Genomic DNA, 19,437 nt, shown 5'->3' with positions numbered 1-19,437 from the left:
TTAGTTTTTTCCTGATATCCTCTAAACAAAACCCAGTTAGTGGTATGGACTGGCATGTTCTATTCTGTTCCAAAGTATCATTCAATGGTTCCTCTCTTGTGTATACTGAAGAAAAAAACTGGTTTAGTACCTCAGCCTTCTCCCTGTCATTATTTATCATGCTACCCTCCACACATTTTAATGTACCTATATTATCCTTCTTAGATTTTTTGCTATTTATGTACTTAAAGAACCTTTTAGGGTTAGACTTAGAATCCTTGGCAATTAATTTTTCATATTCAATTTTGGCTAATTTGATTGCTTTTTTGCATGCTTTGTTACATTCCTTATAAATATTGTATGCTGAGTCTGTACTATTTTCTTTTAATAATTTAAATGCCCTACGTTTTTTCCTAATTTCTTTTAACACATTTATATTTAGCCATAACGGCTTATTTTTTTTATTTTTATTTTTATAACCATATGGTATGTATTGATATGTATATTTATTTAACAAATTTTTAAATATTATCCATTTATCCTCTGTATTTTTATTAGAAAATACATTGTCCATAAATTATATGCACCCCGCAGATCTATTTTCGTGAAGATGTTTGCCTTTCTAAATCTATCCAAGAGTTCTGATATCAATGGTAGGGGGTATCATTTTTTTATGGTGATATTATTTAAAGCACAGTAATCAATACAAGGATGAAGGCCCCCATCTTTCTTGCCAACGTGAAATATACCTGCCCCTGCTAGAGACGTTGAGGGCCTGATAAAGGCTTTAGCTAAGCTATCAGCAATGTACTCCTTTAGATGTTTAAGTTCAGCCTTGGATAAGGGAAATATGCACTCATAGGGTATAGGGGCACCTGGAAGTAGGTCAATTGGACAATCATAGGTCAATTGGACAACAATCATGGGCGTCTAGGAGGTAACTGATCAGCACTCTTCTTAAAGACATCTTAGAATTCTTTATATTTATCAGGCAAAATGACTGAAGATTCAGAGATCATAGTGGATATCTGTATGGGAGTCTTGTTTAGACAAGTGGTGGTACAGAAGGTAGAGGAAAAGGTGATGGTACCTCTAAACCAATTAATTACTGGGTTGTGGATGTGAAGCCAGGGAACGCCAATGATGAGTGGAAACATTGGTGAGAGAAGAATGTCTAGGTTAATGGTTTCTTTGTGGTGTCCAAGAAGGAGACAAATAGGACTGGTTTCATGGAACATGGGACCTATCTTGACTGGGGTTCCATCCATTACATATAATGATATGGCTTTAATCGCATAGGAAGGTGATAGGTCTGTACCAAAGTCTAGTCTATGAAACAGCCACTGACTCCAGAGTCTATGATGGCTGTAACTGAATGGTTCTCACTTCCCCACTGGAGAGAAAGAGAGATAGAAAGGTAAGAGAAGGTGGATGGAGTAGTAGAAGTCCAAGAAAAAGGAGCAATGATTCCCTTACCAGGTGTGGTGTTTGGTCGAACAGGACATGCTCGTAATAGATTATCAGCTTTACCACAGTAGAGGCAGAGACCTTGAGAGTCTCTTACATTGTTCCTCAGACAAGGGATGACAAACCAGACCCATTTGCATGGGTTCCTCAGTGGAAGAGGTAGAGGATGGTGCAGAAGCCACAGGACTCGATGGATCCAAAGATCAAAGAGGAAATCGATGTTGTTTCTCATTTCTATGTTCACGGAAGCGCTGGTCTAGCTGTGTAACTAACAGGATCAGTACTTCCAAAGAGGTAGGTATTCCAACTCTAAGATTTAAATAAGTGGATTAGTGCGCGCTAAAGGATGGTATTGCTAAACACTTACTCTAAAGATACAATCTCTGCATGTATCAGACACAAGTTAATAACCAATAACGAAGCCTAAGCCTCAGGATAGAGAGAGTGCGCTAACAAGCTAAAAGTATACACACCATATAAAGATATGTTCTAATTTAATAAACAAAATAAAACAGATTACACAAAAACATGTATGGAAATTAAATGTAGGGACGTCTCCCTAAGATAAAAAATCTTAAAAAACATATAATGCGAGCAAATATTTGCAAATAGCAACTGACAATTAATGAGATGTAAAATGTATGGCAAAACACTCATATTATAAAATATATGGCATAACACTGATAGTAGTCATAAAAACAAGGAATATTAATAAAGACAAGCACCAAGTTCATATGTATAGTCACAGTGCAGATGGCCGTATGCAAATGAGCATCAGTATTGTAGTATTACGGCTTAGATTCGTAACAAACTTGTACCACAAATAGATACAATGTACTGTACCGTGAGTCAAGAGAGTGTTCAGAGGGTGTTACCGAGGAAAGGAAATCCTTCGGTCAAAGCTTGGACCGCGGCTATAGTGACTGCCGTTCCTGGAGATAGAAGTGTGCAGACCTCTGCACATGTGAGTCGGCGTCTGACGTCACAAACTTCTCAACCGCTCTTCTCAGGTTATGGATTGCCGCTCCAGCAGCATGTAAGAGAAAACAGCTGATTGCTGTATGCTGATGGAAACTTGCTGCGAGAGCAGACTTGACTGCTGTGGATATATTTGTTGATCCGTTAGACTGGTAGGGCACAAGTTCTCCCTTACCTTGGGATATACTAAGGTATCCCTTAGTGTTTCAAAGTCACAGTGTCACAGATGCAAGCGACGCGTTTCGCCCTCCCTTGGGCTTTATCAAGATGCATGTGACAGGTAACTGAGAGCCTTTTAATGTGATCCATTCGTTTGTAATTGGTTAATGCATTCAGTTGTAAAGGTAACACCCTCCAGGTAGTTAAGGTGGTATCTTTGTTACTTTTACCTTTGAAATCTCTTTCCTTTAGTTGCTAAGGTAACACCCTCTAGGCAATTAAGGTGGTATATGCTTGAATGAGTCATTATAGATTCTTTGTGCTTGTTTAATACCAAATTATACAAAAAAACGTAAAATAAAAGAGCTGTCTTATGCATTACATAATCACTAGCAGCTGTGTTATAACAAAAAGCCATACTGATTTTAATGAATTGCTCATTCTAAATATAATTATAAGCTAAAAAAATTTTTAGGAACTTAAGGAGTATCTACCTTGAGCGAACATATATATTATGAAGATATATTTGCAACATGTTATAAAAATAAATAAATGCATGATATCTTATAAATAAGTGAATGGATATATAGATGAAAGTGCATTGACAATACACAGATTGTGAACCTATCAAAAATAATTAAAAGTATGTAAAGTGCCTGTGCATGTGAATATAAAGTGCTACTGGACAAATCTATTCAAATAAAAATGGGGAAAGGTCCAGTTCTGAATTGAGGCCCTTTGGAAATAAAGTGTCATATTTGTAAATCAATTCAGCCTCTTGTATTAAAAGTGTTTTTTCTTTATTACCTCCTCTCCAATGTCCTTTAACTTTTTTGATCCCCCAGAAATTAAGTGCTTTAGTGTCCCTGTGATGTTTTTCTTTAAAATGTTTATAGAGTGAAGTGTCATCCCTACCCTTTTCTATACATAACAGGTGTTCCCTAATTCTGTCCTTTAGGGATCTAGTGGTTTCACCAAAATAAAAAAGATTACATGTACATTTTAATGCATAAATAATATTTTTATGATTGCACCTAATTAAATCTTTAATTTGAAAATTAGTTTCTGAACTGTTTATTTTTAAAGTCTTCAGTTTAGAGCTGTGTTTGCAGGCCTTACACGTATAACAGGGAAAAAAACCTACTGGTATTTTACCCTCTAAGTCTTTCTGAATGGAATTTTTGTTCCTTTTCAGTTCACTGGGAGCTAGCTGCATTTTAAAATTGTTCGCTCTTCTAAAAATAAAAGTTGGTTTGTCTGCCAGATGTTTCCCAATTATATTGTCTTCTTTTAAGAGGGGCCAGTGTTTCTTTATTATCTTTTTGATTATATTATGATCTACACTGTAATTCGTGATAAGGGGAACATTAATTAGGCCGTTCTCTTCTCTCTTTTTAGTTTTATACTCTAAAAGTTCATTTCTATTAGTTAAACGTGCTTTGGAAATAGCATTTTCAATTTTAACTTTCTCATATCCCCTATCCTCAAATTTTTTGCTATTAGAGTGACCTGATTCTCAAAGTCTTCTATTCTTGAGCAATTCCTTTTAATGCGTAGCGTTTGTCCATAAGGGATGTTATCCTTCCAGATTTTCAGATGGCAACTCTCTGCATGGATCAGATTATTACAATCGACTGGTTTAAAATGGGTCTTAGTCTCTAATTTATCTTTAATTGCCATAATTTCCAGGTCGAGGAAATTGACCTTAGTTTGACTATAATGACTTATGAATTTGAGGCCATAGTTATTGGAATTCATCCTCTCAAAGAGTTTAATTAATTCGTTCTCAGGACCTTTCCATATTAGAAACAAATCATCTATATAGCGCTTGTAGAGCACGAGGTTCGCACCGAGAGGGTCATTATTGAAGAATTCTTCTTCCCAGAACCCCATAAATAAATTGGCATAACTCGGTGCGAACCTCATGCCCATGGCTGTGCCCTCTATCTGTCTATAAAATTTACTGTCAAAAGAGAAAAAGTTATGTTCTAATATATATTGAATACTTTTTAATATGAAGTCACTCTGTTTGACCTCCATATTGGTATCACCATATAAAAATTTCTTAACTGCTGCTACTCCCTGTTGGTGGTCGATCACAGTGTACAGTGATGATACATCGCATGTTGCGATTATCATTCCATCCTCCCATTTTATAGAATTTAAGATATTTAATAATTGGGTTGAGTCTTTCAGGTGTGAATTTAACTTAGTAACATGAGCTTGCAGAAATCGGTCTATATATTGGGATAGATTGGCAGAGATCGAGTTGATCCCAGAGATAATGGGCCTCCCTGGTGGATTTATAAGACATTTATGCACTTTGGGGAGGAAATAAAAGATGGGGATTTTGGAATGTTTAGGTGTCAGATAATTGAATTCACGTTCATTAAGAAGTCCTTCAGATTTCCCTTCAGTAAGAATTTTATTTAGTATTTTAATATATTTATCTGTTGGATTCATTGGTAATACTTCATATGTTTTCTTATCATTTAATAACCTAAATGCCTCAGCCATATATTTGTCAGTATCCATTATTACAACCCCCCTACCCTTATCCGCCGGCTTTATGGTCACCTCTAAGTCTTTCTGCATTTTTGTTAGTATCTCTCTTTCTTTCTTATTAATATTTTGTTTCCTAATATGAGGTAGCTCACATTTTTTAATATCATTTAAGACTATTTTCTCAAAGGTATCAAGATAGTTACCCTTTGAAGAAGCTGGATTAAAGCGCGATTTAGGTTTTAAATCCGTATGTTGGTATTTTTCCAACACCTTATTGGGAACGGTACTCTGTTTTTCTAATGGGTTTTTCATGAAAAAGCGTTTCAGGGTTAGATTTCTAACAAATTTCTTGATATGTATATGGGTGTTGAACTTACTCATCCTAGTAGTAGGTGCATAAGAAAGGCCTAAATTAAGTAGTTTCTCCTGTTCTGTTGTCAGATTGACTTTACTTAAATTAAAAATCCCACTCTTCTTGTTATTATTATCTATCTCAATCTTTTTGGGTCGTTTAGACCTTCCTCCTCCTCTTCTTCCTCTAAGTTTCTTTTTCTTCTTTGTACCTGTTCTGCTTCTTTTTTTTGTAAATTTTTTGAGAAGCCCTCCTTTAGAGGGCTGTGGCCTAAAAAAGGCGATTTGATGTCTGCTCTGGTTTTTTCTGAATTTGTTAAATCTTCTCTCAGGGGGAGAAATCTATTTTGTGTAGGTGTTATAAATTCCCTATTAGTTTGTCTCATGTCTCTCGGTTTGTAGATATTTCTGTTTCTGGGATATTCCCAATCATTCCGATCGTGGTTATGATTGCTCCTCTGATAATCACAATCACGATTGGAATTGCTATGATGGTAGCCATAGTTATTAGTCCGATATCCGTTATCATGGTTCTGATAATCAAAACGATTTCGATATCCCTGATTATATTGTCGGTCGTGTTCAGAATTCCAATAATTTCGATTTCTGTAATTGTTATAGTTACGGCTATAATAATTGTTAGTATTCTCCTGATTATGATTATAATTAGGATGGCTATTTTTATGACTAACATGTTGAGAATGGTATTGTTGGTTGTAATTTCTGGAAGGGTTTTCTTTTTTGTTATTTCTATTGTTAGGTTTTGTGGAACTTTGCTGGTCTATCTCTTTGTGTGTTTCTGTACTTTTAACAGTATTATCCTTAATATCCCTTTCCATTTTACCCCATTTTGATCTCAATAGATCTTTATTCAAATTATCTAATTTGTTAATTATTACTTTTTGTTTTTCCTTGAATTCTGTTTCCTCCTTCAACTCTGGCAAGTTCATCTTTTAGGGTCTCAGATAGACCCAACCGATATTGTTCTATTAGACCCGTCTCATTGTAGCCTGTGTCGGGAGCCAACTCCCGGAAGTCTGTGGTGTAGTCTTCCACGGGTCTTCTTCCCTGACGAAGGGAACGGATGGTGGTATGAACAGCAGAGGGTCTCAGAGGGGCTGCATACCTTTACATAATCATTAGGGTATGTGCAAGGTTTGAGAGCGAAAAGCAACTCACAGGCTGTGATAAAAGAACAAAATTCCGATTTATTTCCAGTGAACTTGTCAGGCAAAGGAATAGATGGTTCTGGGGATGTTGGAGGTAAGTGGCTAGGAGCCGGAGCTGAGGCTGGAAGAGGAATAGACTGAGCTCTTCTCTGCTCATGCTTTAACAGTGCAGTGTTATTAGCTTGTAAATCCTGAACTGCTTTGGCCAAGGTCGCCATTTGTTGGGTCAATGCGACAATAGCTTCAGCTGTTCCTGCGGGTTCCCTAGGTGACTTGGTATTATGTAACAACCCACCTAGGGTTTTCATGTTGTATTAGAACCCAGTTGCAGCGGAACAGCACTTACTTACAATCACGACTCTCAGGAGATCCTGGGAGTGGATACAGGATCCTAAAATGTCAGTGGTGGCATGGAGGCCTTTAATAGGAAAGGAATGAAAGGGCAAAGGCAGAGACGTAGTCAAAATCAATCCAAGGTCAGGTCAGGCAGCAGACAAGCGAAGAAATAAGGACAATCTGAAGTCAGGAACCAGGAAATCTGTATAACGGAATCTGAGTTAACACAGACAAAAATACAAAAGGCAAGAACTCCAGATACAGGAAACATGGAAAATAACCAAGCACTGACTGGGGGGTGTGCTGAGAATATATAGGGAAATTAAGTCACGTTATTGGTCACCTGCCCCAGTAGGTGGAGCAAGCAGGGTCAATAAGAGGAGGTCAGGGACTCAGCGCCATCTTGGTTTTTCTTAGAGTCCCTGGCCTGCTCTCCTTCATCAGACCCAGACCCCTCCTCCCCTCATATGCTCAAACGCAGAGTCCGCGTTGCAGCCGCCATTGTGCCACAATGGCACATCCACCGCAAAACTCGGTGGCGAGAAGGAGAGGGGAAGACAGTCTCAGGCCGGCGATAGGAGGCCCGGGAGGCAGAGACTGTTACCGCACCACCTCTAGAATGCCCCTGAAAGCCAGGAGCGGGTAAGTATCCGGACGTGCCATGACAATGATACAGGCTCGTAAGCCTGTTTCAAGGAAAATATATCACAAGGTTTGGAAAACCTATATTTCATGGTATTCCACTCATGATTATTCTTGCCATTTTTTTTAGAATTCCTAAGATTCTACAGTTTCTTCAGAATGGTTTGGTTAAAGGTTTGTCTGCCAAAAGTTGAAATGACAAATATCTGCTCTTTCTGTTTTCTTTCACAGAAAGATTTCTAATCTTCCTGATGTTCACTGTTTCATACAGGCTTTGACTCATATCAAACCTGCTATTAAATCTATTTCTCCTCATTGGAGTCTAAATTTGGTATTAAAGACTTTGCAGGCTCCTTCTTTTGAGCCTATGCATTATTTAGACATTAAACTACTTTCTTGGAAAGTGTTATTTCTCTTGGCTATCACTTCTGCTAGAAGAGTTTCTCAATTGTCTGCTCTCTCTTGCGAGTCTCCCTATCTGATTTTCCATTAAGTTAAAACTGTTTTGTGGACTTCGTTTAAATTTTGCCTAAAGTTGTGAATTCTAACAACATTTATAGGGAAATATTGTTCCTTTCTTGTGTCCAAATCCTAAGAATACTCTTGAAAGATCTTTACATTCTTTGGATGTGGTAAAAACTTTATAATATTATGTTGATGCTGCTAAAGATTTCAGAAAGACTTCTAGTCTATTTGTTATTTTTTCTGGTTCCAGAAAAGGTCAGAAATCCTCTGCCATTTCTTTGGCATCTTGGTTGAAACTTCTTATTCACAAAGTTTATTTGGAGGCGGGGCAGTCTCTGCCTCAGAGAATTACAGCTCATTCTACAAGATCAGTTGCCACATCTTGGGCTTTCGAGAATGGAGCTTCAGTTGATCAAATCTCCAAAGCAACCACTTGGTCCTCTTTGCATACCTTTACTAAATCTTACCATTTTGATGTTTTTGCTTCTTTGGAAAGCAGCATTTGGTAGAAAGGTTCTTCAGGCAGCTGTCTCAGTTTGACTCTAGTGCCAATGATTTAAGTTTTTTTGATTTTTTAAGAAAACAATTATTTTTTTGGATTTACTTTCTCAGCGGAAATAGCTATTTTTATTTTGTCCCTCCCTCTATAGTTACTCGTGGACTTCCACATCTTGGGTATTATATCCCATCAGTAACTAGCATGTGAACTCTCGCCACCTATATGAAAGAATATCTAGGGCTGTCTTTATACCTGAGTACCTGCATGTTTAAGTATGTATGTATCTATGGCTGTCATTATACCTGAGTACCTGCATAATTAATTGTGTATGTATCTATGGTTGTCTTTATACCTGAGTACCTGTATGATTAAGTGTGTATGTATCTATGGTTGTCTTTATACCTTAGTACCTGCATGATTAAGTGTGTATGTATCTATGGTTGTCTTTATACCTGAGTACCTGTATGATTAAGTGTGTATGTATCTATGGTTGCCTTTATACCTGAGTACCTGCATGTTTAAGTATGTATGTATCTATGGTTGTCTCTATACCTGAGTAACTGCATGATTAAGTGTGTATGTATCTATGGTTGTCTTTATACCTGAGTACCTGCATGATTAAGTGTGTATGTATATATAACTGTCTTTATACCTGAGTACCTGCATGATTAAGTGTGTATGTATCTATGGTTGTCTTTATACCTGAGTACCTGCATGATTAAGTGTGTATGTATATATAACTGTCTTTATAACTGAGTACCTGCATGATTAAGTGTGTATGTATCTATAACTGTCTTTATACCTGAGTACCTGCATGATTAAGTGTGTTTGTATCTATGGCTGTCTTTATAACTGAGTACCTGCATGACTAAGTATGTATGTATCTATGGCTGTCATTATACCCGAGTACCTGCATGATTAAGTGTGTATGTATCTATGGTTGTCATTATACCTGAGTACCTGCATGATTAAGTGTGTATGTATATGTAACTGTCATTATACCTGAGTACCTACATGATTAAGTGTGTATGTATATGTAACTGTCTTTATACCTGAGTACCTGCATGATTAAGTGTGTATGTATATGTAACTGTCTTTATACCTGATTACCTGCATGATTAAGTGTGTGTATATATATATATATATATATATATATATATATATATATAACTGTCTTTATACCTGAGTACCTGCATGATTAAGGGTGTATGTATATATAACTGTCATTATACCTGAGTACCTGCATGATTAAGTGTGTATGTATATATGACTGTCATTATACCTGAGTACCTGCATGATTAAGTGTGTATGCATATGTAACTGTCTTTATACCTGAGTACCTGCATGATTAAGTGTGTATGTATATATAACTGTCTTTATACCTGAGTACCTGCATGATTAAGTCTGTATGTATATATAACTGTCTTTATACCTGAGTACCTGCATAATTAAGTGTGTATGTATCTATGGTTGTCTTTATACCTGAGTACATGCATAATTAAGTGTGTATGTATCTATGGTTGTCTTTATACCTGAGTACCTGCATGATTAAGTGTGTATGTATTTATAACTGTCTTCATACCTGAGTACCTGCATAATTAAGTGTGTATGTATCTATGGTTGTCTTTATACCTGAGTACCTGCATGATTAAGTGTGTATGTATCTATAACTGTTTTTATACCTGAGTACCTGCATGATTAAGTGTGTTTGTATCTATGGCTGTCTTTATACCTGAGTACCTGCATGATTAAGTGTGTATGTATCTATGGCTGTCATTATACCTGAGTACCTGCATGATTAAGTGTGTATGTATCTATGGTTGTTATTATACCTGAGTACCTGCATGATTAAGTGTATATGTATATGTAACTGTCATTATACCTGAGTACCTGCATGATTAAGTGTGTATGTATATGTAACTGTCTTTATACCTGAGTACCTGCATGATTAAGTGTGTATATATATGTAACTGTCTTTATACCTGAGTACCTGCATGATTAAGTGTGTATGTATCTATGGTTGTCATTATACCTGAGTACCTGCATGATTAAGTGTGTATGTATATGTAACTGTCGTTATACCTGAGTACCTGCATGATTAAGTGTGTATGTATATGTAACTGTCTTTATACCTGAGTACCTGCATGATTAAGTGTGTATTATATATAACTGTCTTTATACCTGAGTACCTGCATGATTAAGTGTGTATGTATATATAACTGTCTTTATACCTGAGTACCTGCATAATTAAGTGTGTATGTATCTATGGTTGTCTTTATACCTGAGTACCTGCATGATAAAGTGTGTATGTATATATAACTGTCTTTATACCTGAGTACCTGCATGATTAAGGGTGTATGTATATATAACTGTCATTATACCTGAGTACCTGCATGATTAAGTGTGTATGTATATATAACTGTCTTTATTCCGGATTACCTGCATGATTAAGTGTGTATGTATATATAACTGTCTTTATACCTGAGTACCTGCATAATTAAGTGTGTATGTATCTATGGTTGTCTTCATACCTGAGTACCTGCATGATAAAGTGTGTATGTATATATAACTGTCTTTATACCTGAGTACCTGCATGATTAAGTGTGTATGTATATGTAACTGTCGTTATACCTGAGTACCTGCATGATTAAGTGTGTATGTATATGTAACTGTATTTATACCTGAGTACCTGCATGATTAAGTGTGTATGTATATATAACTGTCTTTATACCTGAGTACCTGCATGATTAAGGGTGTATGTATATATAACTGTCATTATACCTGAGTACCTGCATGATTAAGTGTGTATATATATGTAACTGTCTTTATACCTGAGTACCTGCATGATTAATTGTGTATGTATCTATGGCTGTCTTTATACCTGAGTACCTGCATGATTAAGTGTGTATGTATATATAACTGTCTTTATACCTGAGTACATGCATGATTAAGTGTGTATGTATATATAACTGTCTTTATACCTGAGTACCTGCATAATTAAGTGTGTATGTATCTATGGTTGTCTTTATACCTGAGTACCTGCATGATAAAGTGTGTATGTATATAACTGTCTTTATACCTGATTACCTGCATGATTAAGTGTGTATATATATATATCTATCTATAACTGTCATTATACCTGAGTACCTGCATGATTAAGTGTGTATGTATATGTAACTGTCATTATACCTGAGTACCTGCATGATTAAGTGTGTATGTATATATAACTGTCTTTATACCTGAGTACCTGCATGATTAAGTGTGTATGTATCTATAACTGTCTTTATACCTGAGTACCTACATGATTAATGTATATATATATATATATATATAACTGTCATTATACCTGAGTACCTGCTTGATTAAGTGTGTATGTATATATAACTGTCTTTATACCTGAGTTCCTGCATGATTAAGTGTGTATGTATCTATGGTTGTCTTTATACCTGAGTATCTGCATGATTAAGTGTGTATGTATCTATGGTTGTCTTTATACCTGAGTACCTGCATGATTAAGTGTGTATTTATATATAATTGTCTTTATACCTGAGTTCCTGCATAATTAAGTGTGTATGTATCTATGGTTGTCTTCATACCTGAGTACCTGCATGATAAAGTGTGTATGTATATATAACTGTCTTTATACCTGAGTACCTGCATGATTAAGTGTGTATGTATATGTAACTGTCGTTATACCTGAGTACCTGCATGATTAAGTGTGTATGTATATGTAACTGTATTTATACCTGAGTACCTGCATGATTAAGTGTGTATGTATATATAACTGTCTTTATACCTGAGTACCTGCATGATTAAGGGTGTATGTATATATAACTGTCATTATACCTGAGTACCTGCATGATTAAGTGTGTATATATATGTAACTGTCTTTATACCTGAGTACCTGCATGATTAATTGTGTATGTATCTATGGCTGTCTTTATACCTGAGTACCTGCATGATTAAGTGTGTATGTATATATAACTGTCTTTATACCTGAGTACATGCATGATTAAGTGTGTATATATATATAACTGTCTTTATACCTGAGTACCTGCATAATTAAGTGTGTATGTATCTATGGTTGTCTTTATACCTGAGTACCTGCATGATAAAGTGGGTATGTATATGTAACTGTCATTATACCTGATTACCTGCATGATTAAGTGTGTATGTATATATAACTGTCTTTATACCTGATTACCTGCATGATTAAGTGTGTATATATATATATCTATCTATAACTGTCATTATACCTGAGTACCTGCATGATTAAGTGTGTATGTATATGTAACTGTCATTATACCTGAGTACCTGCATGATTAAGTGTGTATGTATATATAACTGTCTTTATACCTGAGTACCTGCATGATTAAGTGTGTATGTATCTATAACTGTCTTTATACCTGAGTACCTGCATGATTAATGTGTATATATATATATATATATATATATATATATATATATATATATATATATATATATATATAACTGTCATTATACCTGAGTACCTGCTTGATTAAGTGTGTATGTATATATAACTGTCTTTATACCTGAGTTCCTGCATGATTAAGTGTGTATGTATCTATGGTTGTCTTTATACCTGAGTATCTGCATGATTAAGTGTGTATGTATCTATGGTTGTCTTTATACCTGAGTACCTGCATGATTAAGTGTGTATTTATATATAATTGTCTTTATACCTGAGTTCCTGCATAATTAAGTGTGTATGTATCTATGGTTGTCTTTATACCTGATTATCTGCATGATTAAGTGTGTATATATATGTAACTATCTTTATATCTGAGTACCTGCATGATTAAGTGTGTATGTATCTATGGTTGTCTTTATACCTGATTACCTGCATGATTAAGTGTGTATGTATATATAACTGTCTTTATACCTGAGTACATGCATGATTAAGTGTGTATGTATATATAACTGTCTTTATACCTGAGTACATGCATGATTAAGTGTGTATGTATATATAACTGTCTTTATACCTGAGTACCTGCATAATTAAGTGTGTATGTATCTATGGTTGTCTTTATACCTGAGTACCTGCATGATAAAGTGTGTATGTATATAACTGTCTTTATACCTGATTACCTGCATGATTAAGTGTGTATATATATATATCTATCTATAACTGTCATTATACCTGAGTACCTGCATGATTAAGTGTGTATGTATATGTAACTGTCATTATACCTGAGTACCTGCATGATTAAGTGTGTATGTATATATAACTGTCTTTATACCTGAGTACCTGCATGATTAAGTGTGTATGTATCTATAACTGTCTTTATACCTGAGTACCTGCATGATTAATGTGTATATATATATATATATATATATATATATATATATATATATATATATATATATATATAACTGTCATTATACCTGAGTACCTGCTTGATTAAGTGTGTATGTATATATAACTGTCTTTATACCTGAGTTCCTGCATGATTAAGTGTGTATGTATCTATGGTTGTCTTTATACCTGAGTATCTGCATGATTAAGTGTGTATGTATCTATGGTTGTCTTTATACCTGAGTACCTGCATGTTTAAGTGTGTATTTATATATAATTGTCTTTATACCTGAGTTCCTGCATAATTAAGTGTGTATGTATCTATGGTTGTCTTTATACCTGATTATCTGCATGATTAAGTGTGTATATATATGTAACTATCTTTATACCTGAGTACCTGCATGATTAAGTGTGTATGTATCTATGTGCACATTACCTAGCTAATCTGCAGATTAACTAGGGTGATCAGTTAAAGTGCAGAAAATTGTTTCATTTCTCAAATTACCTAGGTAATCTGCACATTACCTACTAAGCACTAGTTAAAGTGCAAAAAATGCACTTTAGCGGTAACATATATATATATATATATATATATAAACACAAGGGAGTCCCATGGTTTTTCCTATGATAATCAGTTCATATCCCTTTTTTTTAGAGAGCCTGGGGCACTTTCTTCTGAAATTGGAGGTAAAAACAAAATCTTAAAGGGCAGTGCGGCGCACTTTATGCATCATTCATTGCCCAGACACACTTCAACTTCTTAACAAGTTTATAGTAGTTTTCCCAAGGGTATAACAACTGCTCTCATTCTGTTTTTGCATTTATTAGCATCTTGGCCTCTACACTTCTAAGCATTGTATATTTCCCATTCTGCATCCTGAATTGTTGCAGAATCGACTTCCCTGCAACCCATTGTGGAATTATGCAATGAGCACAAATAAATGTAAGAACATCGTACTGAGAATGTGAAATATCTGCCATTCTAGCTGTAATGTATCTGTGATAATACAGTTGAAAAACAAATAAAACACTTTCAAGCACTTTAGCTTTTTAGAAAAGTTTGTTTCTCTCATGTAAACTGTTTATTGAAAAAGAAGCCGAAGAATGTTCCGATTTCGGCCGAGGGCAGATACGCTCCAGAGTGCTCTGTTCTAATCAGAGCCTTGGGCGCTGCAACTGCCTCTGGGAACCTTACCATGGGTCCCAGCCCCCACGTCTTGAAATTCTCTGTCTGGGAAATTATCTATCTATCGAATCTATAATAAATAGATAGATTCGATAGATAATTTCCCAGACAGAGAATTTCAAGACGTGCGGGCAGGGACCCATGGTAAGGTTCCCAGAGGCAGTTGCGGTGCCTGAGGCTCTGATTAGAACAGAGCACTCTGGAGCGTATCTGCCCTTGGCCGAAATCGGAACATTCTTCGGCTTCTTTTTCAGTAAACAGTTTACATGAGAGAAACCATTTTTTCCAACTTTAACTACACGGAAGCCACTAATGTGCACATTACCTAGGTCAGTGTTTTTAGTGTGCCGTGAGAGATCCTCAGGTGTGCTGCGGCAGACTGAGAACAGTGTGACATATTTTTTAAATTTTGCTTGTTTTGATGTGACAGGCTCATCAGGCAGACAGGCAGGCATCATTTACAACCATGACATATTGACATTCAATCACAGACAATCATCATGATGTATAATATATGCTGTATTAGGCTACAATGTGTGATTTTGTAAAATTTTGGGATGGTGGTGTGCCGCAGGATTTTTTAATGTAAAAAAGTGTGCCACAGCAAAAAAAAATGTTGAAAATCACTGACCTAGGTGATTAGAACAGAGCACTCTGGAGCGTATCTGCCCTCGGCCGAAATCGGAACATTCTTCGGCTTCTTTTTCAATAAACAGTTTACATGAAAGAAACAAACTTTTCCAACTTTAACTAAGCGGAAGCAGTTAATGTGCGCATTACCTAGGTAAAGTGCAGATACCGCACTTTTACTGAGCAAATCAGTTAATCTGCAGATTAGCTAGGTAATGTGCACATTAACTGTTTCTGCACTTTAACTGTAACATATATATAACTGTCTTTATACCTGAGTACCTGCATGATTAAGTGTATATGTATATGTAACTGTCTTTATACCTGAGTACCTGCATGATTAAGTGTGTATGTATCTATGGTTGTCTTTATACTTGAGTACCTGCATGATTAAGGGTGTATGTATCTATGGCTGTCTTTATACCTGAGTACCTGCATGATTAATTGTGTATGTATCTATGGCTGTCATTATACCTGAGTAACTGCATGATTAAGTGTGTATGTATCTATGGCTGTCATTATACCTGAGTACCTGCATGATTAAGTGTGTATGTATATATAACTGTCTTTATACCTGAGTACCTGCAAGATTAAGTGTGTATGTATCTATGGTTGTCTTTATACTTGAGTACCTGCATGATTAAGGGTGTATGTATCTATGGCTGTCTTTATACCTGAGTACCTGCATGATTAATTGTGTATGTATCTATGGCTGTCATTATACCTGAGTAACTGCATGATTAAGTGTGTATGTATCTATGGCTGTCATTATACCTGAGTACCTGCATGATTAAGTGTGTATGTATATATAACTGTCATTATACCTGAGTACCTGCATGATTAAGTGTGTATGTATCTATGGCTGTCATTATACCTGAGTACCTGCATGATTAAGTGTGTATGTATATATAACTGGCATTATACCTGAGTACCTGCATGATTAAGTGTGTATGTATCTATTACTGTCTTTATACCTGAGTACCTGCTTGATTAAGTGTGTATGTATATATAACTGTCTTTATACCTGAGTACCTGCATGATTAAGTGTGTATGTATCTATTGTTGTCTTTATACCTGAGTACCTGCATGATTAAGTGTGTATGTATATGTAACTGTCATTATACCTGATTACCTGCATGATTAAGTGTGTATGTATATATAACTGTCTTTATACCTGAGTACCTACATGATTAAGGGTGTATGTATATATAACTGGCATTATACCTGAGTACCTGCATGATTAAGTGTGTATGTATCTATTACTGTCTTTATACCTGAGTACCTGCTTGATTAAGTGTGTATTTATCTATGACTGTCTCTATACCTTAGTACCAGTATGATTAAGTTTGTATGTATATGTAACTGTCTTTATACCTGAGTACCTGCATGTTTAAATGTGTATTTATCTATGACTGTCTCTATACCTGAGTACTTGCATGATTAAGTATGTATTTATATGTAACTGTCTTTATACTGTAGTACCTGCATGATTAAGTGTGTATTTCTCTATGACTGTCTCTATACCTTAGTACCAGTATGATTACGTGTGTATGTATATGTAACTGTCTTTATACCTGAGTACCTGCATGATTAAGTGTGTATTTCTCTATGACTGTCTCTATACCTTAGTACCAGTATGATTACCTGTGTATGTATATGTAACTGTCTTTATACCTGAGTACCTGCATGTTTAAATGTGTATTTATCTATGACTGTCTCTATACCTGAGTACTTGCATATGTGTGTACATACCTGTGTGCCTGTAACTGTATTCTGCACATAGATTTATCTGTCTGAATGACTGAGACTAGATGTTTGGTAATTCCGTAATGTAACAATGAAATAATTTCCTATCTTACCGGGAGGTACTGTCCAGCCGTGGCATGAGATATCGCGTGTATATTAGATGTCTTGTCCTTCACTAATGTCACCAGTTTCTCTACCTCACTCAGTTCATCTGAAATAGATGTAAACAAGATGCATTTAGCTGGGTTAGCAGTGGAGCGCATGGAAACAGATTGGAATAGTTAACTATGAAAGCCGAGACTAAGCGATCTCCTATAAATACATAATTGCAATAATGCCAGTATTAGTAAACATTATGCAATTGTAGAAATTATTAGGTAGTCTATTTCCTTCAGTGTGGATGCAATTTTCAATACGTAGGCCGCACCACCAGACCTTTTAAGAAAAGACTGTATGGAGTCTGTTAATCAGCACATTACAAATTAGTCCACAACCAAAATCCTAGTTGCTTAAAAGGCACCATAGTTTAACATGCTAAGCTGGGTAAAAGAGGAGGAAACATAGAAATAAAACTAAGACAACAAGTGACCTTTTGGATACATATGTTAGGCACCACTACCCTATATGTTCTCAATAAAGACACAGATGTAACAGCCTCTCTTAAAAAGCCACCTCAGATCTTTTTACATTGTGTAGTTATGCAAATAGAAGGATACTACTTTAAAATCATAATTGGGAACTCATAGTATTTAAACTAGTTGTTTTCTCACCTCAGGAACTATCAATCGCATTTCGAGATTTCTATTATATTTTATCATGTTTTATTTTATTTCTCATCCAGTGTTATTTGTTGCTTTCTTGTATAGATTTACTAGTTTTATCTGATTTGAGCTATGCCTGCATGTATATTATTTGAAAATATTTCATGTGTGTAAAAAACTACTCGACTCGAAAGATGTAATAGAGGACACATTTAAAATGCTGGATACAGACTATACACTTTATCCTCTGACGAAGAAGGCATTCACCCTTCGAAACGCGCAAGGAGCTTGCCATAAGTTTTAACCGGGACTTTACAATATTGATGTGAACACTTTTGTAGATATTATTACACAAGGAAGAAAGTGTGATTAATGTTTACAAGAAATCTAAAATACACAGGGACTGTTTTTACTTATATTGCAATTCAGTTACCTCATTTTCGATTGAGGTTATACCATGTGAGTGATTTTATTTGTATATGGTGGCTAAAATAAACAGTATTACACTATTTCACCTCCTTATCACTCCTTTCTGAGCATACCATCTGCAAACGTGGCACGTACCTCATTCCAATTAAGGTTTTTAAAGTAAGCAGACAACCTCTAGGGGGATATTCAACACCTGAAATTTTCTTTCAGAACTGATTCTAGTACTTATCTTACTTCTGCTACAATTATCTTTCACCTTGGATGGTGGTTTAGGAAAATGCCATACTATCAGGATTTTGACATCTATATTCAGGACTCATTCTATTTCTATATTCATGTGTTTTAACCATAACCTGTCCTTTTTTGGGGACGTTAAGCTTTTTGCACTACTGGTTTATTTATGTTACAAATATGTGTATATATGTTTATATGTATATACATATTTACATATATAAGCAAATAAATACTCATGTATATACATTAACATATATACACATGCATACACAATATTTAGACATATATTTAAACATTATAACCCTTCCCAGTAAAATACCTTGTCATATACCTTTTAACCCTTATAAATATTTTTTATTAATATTTATCTAAAAATTTTTTTATCAGAAAGTATATAAATTAGTTTAACACTTTAGTTTAATATATTTAAGTTGTGTTTGGTGAACCCATTACACTAGGTCTTCAGGCGCGCAAATCCAGTGAGCGCACACGTAATCTAGCCCACAGGTGATTATGCCTGGTATATATTGTGATCTGTATGTTTTCAGCAATGTTGCATGGGACGTTGTTAATTAATAACAATG

The 19,437-nt window shown here is 35.4% G+C and overlaps 1 protein-coding gene across 8 annotated transcripts in view; it reads right to left on the bottom strand.

Annotated features, from left to right (window-relative positions):
• Positions 1 to 19,437, bottom strand: part of GCKR (glucokinase regulator) — a 326,754-nt gene that overhangs the window by 93,679 nt on the left and 213,638 nt on the right. For all 8 annotated transcript variants that reach the window (XM_053709432.1, XM_053709430.1, XM_053709438.1 and 5 more), the window contains exon 16: positions 17,543 to 17,640. In XM_053709432.1, coding sequence (XP_053565407.1) covers positions 17,543 to 17,640 — 98 coding nt within the window. The remainder of the gene's footprint in view (positions 1 to 17,542; positions 17,641 to 19,437) is intronic.

The sequence above is a fragment of the Bombina bombina genome, chromosome 4, assembly GCF_027579735.1.
Source record: "Bombina bombina isolate aBomBom1 chromosome 4, aBomBom1.pri, whole genome shotgun sequence".
Classification (NCBI taxonomy): Eukaryota; Metazoa; Chordata; class Amphibia; order Anura; family Bombinatoridae; genus Bombina; species Bombina bombina.
Note: the sequence above shows the minus strand (reverse complement) of the source record. Positions and strands in the feature narration are given on the sequence as shown.